This window comes from Helianthus annuus, chromosome 5, assembly GCF_002127325.2.
Source record: "Helianthus annuus cultivar XRQ/B chromosome 5, HanXRQr2.0-SUNRISE, whole genome shotgun sequence".
In the NCBI taxonomy this organism is placed as follows: Eukaryota; Viridiplantae; Streptophyta; class Magnoliopsida; order Asterales; family Asteraceae; genus Helianthus; species Helianthus annuus.
Window position 1 is genome coordinate 42029815 of NC_035437.2, and position 7119 is coordinate 42036933.

General features: G+C 32.2%; 1 protein-coding gene across 1 annotated transcript; it reads left to right on the forward strand.

Annotated features, from left to right (window-relative positions):
- Positions 1 to 1272: 1272 nt before the first annotated feature.
- Positions 1273 to 5244, forward strand: LOC110941197 (reticulon-like protein B21). Its single transcript, XM_022182813.2, has 9 exons — positions 1273 to 2337; positions 2416 to 2469; positions 2552 to 2654; positions 2759 to 2833; positions 2924 to 3083; positions 3181 to 3250; positions 3397 to 3462; positions 4708 to 4830; positions 4911 to 5244. Exons 1-9 carry the CDS (start codon positions 1440 to 1442, stop codon positions 5081 to 5083), a joined length of 1722 nt encoding a protein of 573 aa, XP_022038505.1. The 5' UTR covers positions 1273 to 1439; the 3' UTR covers positions 5084 to 5244.
- The last annotated feature ends 1875 nt before the right edge of the window (positions 5245 to 7119 follow it).

Sequence of the window (7119 nt, forward strand, 5' to 3'; positions counted from 1 at the left end):
ACCCCCACATCCCCATACCTTAGGTTCATCCACTTTAGCCTCATATCACACCCACTTACATGGACGCCTTTTTTTTTTGAAAGGTAAAATTTCATTAACAAACAACCGGCCAAACTACAAAAACGCAGGACCGAACCCGCACCACTACAACATGTACAATGGATATTTACACCATTCACTCCAATCTATATTCTTATGTTTGGTTCTACCTTTAAACCAAAGAATACCCAAAGACTCAATCTCACCGAAAATCTCCCCAACCCTACCGATACCGTTAGAGAAAAGTTTTTCGTTCCTAGCTTTCCATATACACCAACAAGCGACCATGACCATACCCCGGACGATAACATCAGCCTCCCTATCTACTCCAGCATACCTATGAAGATCAAGAAGGCCTCTAAATGAAAAAGCCATGACAGGAGGTATCTTAGCCCAATCGCTAAACCGGTTCCAAACCAGAGCCGACGTGCCGCACCCTTTAAAGATATGATCCACCGATTCGGAATTGTCACCGCACAGAACACAGTTGTCTGACCCGATCGAAATATTCCTCCTCATAAGAGCTTGCCTAGTCGGAATTTTATCAAGATTTGCTCTCCAAATGAAAATTTTACACTTTGTCGCAACCCAGCCATCCTGATTCCTCCGGGGTCCATTTCCATGAATCTTTTGACTCCGATAACGAAAAAGCAGCAAGCTTCTCCATACACTCAGTAACATCAGCCACTTCTTCCGATGAGGTAGGCGGCCTAGACCAAATCCATCTCCAGTGTCCGTTAATACTCGCCTCCGGCAAATGATCCTTAACCCGACAACTTTTGTTAACTTCAAGATCAAAGAGCCTCGGCCATCTAACCAAGAGCGGAACATCCGCATACCAAACGTCAATCGAAAAACAAATGCTACTTACATGGACGCCTATGTGACAACACACTCTGATAACTACCCTCCTTCACGCCCTATTCTAATAAACATAACACAAATGCTCTCTAATCCTCAAACCTAATCATTAACACCACACATTTTACTTCTTCATGATTTAACCGCATCCCACCGCCATGCACAATGCTCAAAAGACTTGAATAATAAACAAAATAATGGAAGGGGGTGAGGTGGGGCAGACCAAAGCTTAATCCTTCCATAAAACCAGTAGTTCATTTGGTCATTCCTCTAATAACTTGTACCATATGCATCAACTGTTGTACATTCCCCTCCCTTTCTAATTTGATCTGTTTTGCAAAACTGAAGCTAAACTCCTCTGTTTGTCCCCCCTCTTTCAAGTCACTTGCTTTCTTTCTCTTTCACATTAAAGTACCCCAAATGTTTCATCATCTCAGTAGAACAACAACAAGACTCACCAACCCAACTGCCATTTCTTCTACTCAAACCCTCCAACAACAATAATAAACAAAAAGATTCAATCTTGATTGACTTAGAACATGGATATGGAAAGGAAAAGAGTGGCACCCAATTCATCAAAAACAGGGGTGGTGATGGGCTCTGTCTGGGAGAGTAGAATGAAGGGTAGCTTGAAAGTGTTCAATGGGGATGACAAGATTCAAGAAACTGAAAACAAAAACAATCAAAGTGAGAGTTTTAGATCTAAACAGAGTCCCAATGGTGTTGGAAAGAGGAAAACTTGGAAATCTGATGGTAATTCAGAAGGAAATGAGAGAAGCCCAGTTCAGATCTCAAAGGTTAGATCTGAAAACAAGAAGGAATTGAGTGATTCCATTGATGGAATTGGAATCAAGAAAAGCCCTGTTACTGTTCAGGTGAAGAAAGGGAGACCAGAATGGAATAGGGTGGCTAGTGTTTCCATTGATGGAATTGAGAGAAGCCCAGTTCAGAGGAGTGTAAAGACTAGATCTTTATCAAGAAAAGTGAGTACAACTAGTGATTTAAAGGATGTAATTGATGAATGCAATGATGGAATTCAAGAAAGTGATGGTGGAAACAGAGGTGATGATGATGAGGGAAAGAATAATACATCTGATTGCAGTCAAAGTTTAGATGTTTGTGAGGAGAAGTTGATGATGGTTGTTGAATTGAAAAGGGTCAAATCTTTAGATAGTGAAGAAGATTCTGATAAGGTAACATTGGAGAAAAATGAAGAAGTTAATGAAGAAAGAGCCATTGTTATTGTTAAAGAACCTGAACCCGAACCGGAACCGGAACCCGAGCCTGTTTTGACAGTTCACAAAAAGAAGTCATCAGATGTTGTAATTGAAGAAAAGAAAATCCATCACAGAAATGAAAGATCAAATCTTGTTTCAAAAACTGTTAGAAAACAGCTTCCTCCTGTCGTAAATCATCCTAAAACAAGTTCAAAGCCAAGCAAGTATTTGTATATTCTTTGATCATTTTCTCTCAAGTTTAACCATTCTTAACTTAAAATTTATCTTTAATTTGCAGATGAATTCCCATCACAAAGGGTGCCCAAATCCCATAGCAAACTGCAGAGTTTGAGTTAGTATTTACGCCAATGATTACATCATGATTCTTGATATTCATCATTCATGCACTGAATTCAACTTGTGATTGTTTTCAGTTGATTTGATCATGTGGAAAGATGCATCAAAATCAGCACTAGTTTTTGGTTTTGGAACATTTACAATTCTTTCATCCTCATACACTCAAGACCTCAATATCAGGTTTGAAAATCAATCACCCTTTTAATGCATAATTGATTAAATTCATCCCATTTTAAAATATTCATCATTTCTATTTTTTATTTTTTTTTAATTTGCTTTTGCAGCTTCATTTCTGTGATTTCTTATCTGAGTCTCATCTATCTTGCTGCAACCTTCATTTTCAAATCCTTTATTTTGAGGTTAGTTATTCAGTTATTCACCTACATTTATTAAACATGACATCATTTTTCAAATTCTTTTTAAATTTAATGATCTTTTAAAAAATACAGGGGTGTTGTACAATCATCGGATAATATTACGGACGATGACGAATATGTTGTTGGTGAAGAAGAAGCAATTTGGGCACTAAAACTATTTCTTCCTTACATCAATGAATTTCTCTTAAAGGTCAAAGCTTTGTTTTCAGGTGATCCTGCTACTACAATGAAGGTAATTTTTAAAATTATTAGTCACTGATTTTTATAAAAAAAAATTCATATTTATCAGCAAGATTTGTAACTTATAAAATTTTGGTGTCATATGACAGATGGCAGTGTTGCTATTTATTTTAGCAAGATGTGGCAGCTCTATAACCATATGGAAAATGGCCAAATTGGGTCAGTTTTATAAAATTTGATGAATTTCATCACAAAGATCATGAAAATCTACATTGATCATTAATGATAAAAAAATCATGATCCAAATTACTAGAATTCTGATGGAATTCTTGCTGATGATGTGATATTTTTCGACTTTTTTGCAGGTTTTTTTGGAGTTTTTACAGTGCCAAAGATATGCTCATCATATTCTTCTCAATTGTCTGCATATGGTAAAAAGTTAAATTATTTCATTACTTACTACAGTCCTTGCTTGACCAGTGTACTTGATCATTCAAGAAAAGTTGACACGTTTTGCTTTCTATTGTATGATTAAACTAACGCTTCGAGACAGGAAGTAAAATTCCCCGAGCGATAGGCTCCACATTGCTGGTTTTTAGGTGCCTGTCTCTGCAAGTAATTGATGGGAAAATGATACATCCTCGTATAAATTTCATCATAAAAATTGTTTTTAGAGTTGAATGACATTTTAGTCCCTGTGGTTTGGACTTTTTTGCTAGTTTAGTCCAGAGGTTTGAAACGTTGTCATTTTAGTCCAAATAGTTTCAAGTGTTGCCATTTTAATCCACTGGGTTAACTCCGTTCATTTTTTCTGTTAGCTAGAAGGGTAATTCGATCATTTTATATGGTCGAATTGCCATTCTAGTTAACAGAATTACATATAAAATGACTGAAATGCCCTTCTAGTTAACAGAATAAAGTGATGGAGTTAACCCAGTGGACTAAAATGGTGACGTTTGAAACTAGGACTAAAATAGCAACGTTTCAAACCTTTGGACTAAATTGACAAAATGACCCAAAGAATAGGGACTAAAATGGCATTTAACTCTTGTTTTTATGTTGATCGTATGACTTGTTTTAGTCGTGTAGCAATAAAAATCTTTAAGAGAAGAACGTAAAAGTAGTCATTTTTCTAAATGTGCTATACCTCTATAGTCATGTCACAACAGTTTTACGCATATAGTCACAAGATACGTGAATCTATGGTCGTCTATCTTGTCGCTAAATGAATGTTTTTTGTTTGTTGATACGACTGTATAGGGAATCACATGAGAAAAATGATACTTTTTTGTGATTTTCTCTCAATGTTTTAAGGTTAAATGTCACATGCCCTGGATGATGTGGTCCCTCTTCATTATTAACTGTTGGCGATCTAGTGAAATTGCACATTCACATGTTTGATGTAATTCCCCAACGGCTCTTTTAAGCTTTAAAGCTGTATTTGAACAATTTATAAATTCGTTTTATAAAAAGAAGGTGGCCCTTTTCCACTTTTGTAAAAGTCATGTACTACTTTTTTTTTCTTTTAATCCTATCATCTATGTCATGTACTACTTACTAATAGTTTTCATGCACTATAATTTTAATAGTTTTTTTGTTCATTTTGTGGGTATGAAAAATAATTGATTAATACATCACATGCTTCTCAAATAGAATGTTTTTGCGCATAAATTTAGGTGCATTTTGGATTCAACGATTTAAAGATGCTTGGGATTCATGCTCTCAAAAGAAAGCCGTCGCTTTTGGTGTTTTTACACTTGTTTGGAACCTTTCGTCAATCGTTGCTCGTATTTGGGCAGGTAAGTTGCCTAACATTCTCCATCGTAAGAACATGATCGATGCCTTGTTAACGAGTTGAAGCATGATCGATTATATGCAGTGTTCATGTTGTTGGTGGCATTCAAATTCTATCAACAATCCATGACAAAAGAGGATCAAGTTGTTGAGGAAGAAGAACCAATTATACATAGAAATCAAAGTTCCTGGCAAGAACAAAGAAATGGGAGAATTTTTGCATCAACCGAAAGCACTAAGCTAAAGAAAAGATCTTGATTCGATTTCTTCAACGACGATGGATAGTGTGAGGAGGAGGAGGAGGAGGCATATCGATAAAGAAACCGGTTGTATAATACAGAAATAAACTTCTAAATAAAAATAGATAAAGTTCATTTGCGTATCATTATAATATATAGTGTTTCACGACCTTTTAATAATTACATAACGATCCTAGAACATACAAACTAAGTGTAGATTAAGGTTGCAAAATCATTGACAAACGATATTATGATCCTATTTTTGAAAATCTAACGACCAAAAAATTTCAATATAGACTTTGTATAAAACCGTTGTTAATATAAATTAAGAATAGGTATTTTTCAGTATAGTGTTATATTTTGATATGGTTATATTTGATATTTTATGCTCTTGCTGTTGTGAAGTGCGTGTGGTTATTATAAACGAATATAGTCATAGTCAATGTACTAATACTCTAACTAGTTTTTTTGTCGTCGCGCGTTGCGACGAAACTGAGCAAATGATAATGTAAAACAAACATGATTTGAATTTAAGCATGTTGTTTAGAAAGCTAAACCATTAGAACGGTTTAGTTTGCCATCGTACTGTTTTATAATACCAAATAAATACTTTACTATAAATACAATTTCGTTTTTAACAAAACTTATAACGGAATGTTCGGGAAAAAATCAATCATAACTACATACTTAAGTTTTAAGAAAAAGTTATAAACGTATAATATTAAAGAAGTATCAAATTAATCAATAATATATGTTCTAAAAAAGAAAAGAGAATTGTTAAAAAAAACAGTATAGGAAATATATGGTTTTAAAAAAAGAAAAATAACTAAAAATATGTTATTAAAAATAAAAAATAAAAAAAGCTATGTATTATTATAAAATTAAAATTACTATTCATCAAGTTTCACTAACAATATAAATAAAAAATAAAAAAGCTATGTATTATTATAAAATTAAAATTACTATTCATCAAGTTTCACTAACAATATATATATATAATATATATATAATATATAATATATAATATATAATATATAATATATATATAGTAGAGAGTTCAAATAAGAAGAATTCTTTTGTAAGAAGAAGAAAGAAGAATTTTTAACTAATAAGAATGCTTTATTTTGGTTCATTTAATATTTGTATTTAATTTTATTGTAAGGGTATCTTGGTAAATTTAAATAGATCATTAATTAGTAGTCTTTCTCTTTAATTAACTACATTAAATTTGTAACTTATTTTCAAAAATATATATATATTTAAAAAATAATAATTTAGAATGTAGAATAAGTTATGAGATGTGTAGGATAAATTACGAGTTGTGTAAAATAAATTTCGATATGTGTAGGATACACTTCAATATGTGTAGGATAATTTTCGAAATGTGTAGAATAAATTTTGATGTGTGTAGGTAAAAAAATTTATTGTGGAGGATGATAGTCTTTATGACTAATTAATTAGTCAAAGATAATAATAAATAAGATGGAAAAAGTATTTAACGTTTTACAATTTTACCCTTTGTTCTTTTTCTTCTCAATTAATTTTTCTTCTCAAATAAACCTACCCCTATATATATAATAGGGTTATTTGTGTTCATTAAGTTAACTTCGATTAAATATTGATAATGTACTGACATATTTTCGTTTGTATTCATTTGTTGATAAGATAATAAAAAAAAATACCTACAAAAAAGAAAAGACTTATAACAAGAATATAGAACATATTTTGATGAAACTAAAAAAAATTACAAACTTACGCTAGGTTTCAGAAATTGTTTTATAATTTTACTGTCACATTTTTTTCTTTCGTTTTTTTAATTTTTTAGTTCAGATCGGGTCTTTTTCTTGACTGTTTCTTTTATTGTTAAAATTTGCCCATTATTTTTTGTTTAAATACAATAATATTTCATTATATTTTTTTTTAGTTTTGATAAGAAAAAAACATTTTACTTTTAAAACATGAATTTTAGAAAATAAACATTTACTATTTTCTAAACTTTTTAACATTTTTCCATTTATAACTTTACGACATCAGTCTTCTAAACAATGATATTTT

What these genes read in the sequence shown, in the direction of transcription:
- LOC110941197 (XM_022182813.2), top strand. Translation starts at nt 1,440, where the DNA reads ATGGATATGGAAAGGAAAAGAGTGGCACCCAATTCATCAAAAACAGGG. An exon ending in TAGCAAACTGCAGAGTTTGA is followed by an intron (nt 2,470 to 2,551) that starts GTTAGTATTTAC and finishes GATTGTTTTCAG; the next exon opens with TTGATTTGATCATGTGGAAA. An exon ending in ATCCTGCTACTACAATGAAG is followed by an intron (nt 3,084 to 3,180) that starts GTAATTTTTAAA and finishes GTCATATGACAG; the next exon opens with ATGGCAGTGTTGCTATTTAT.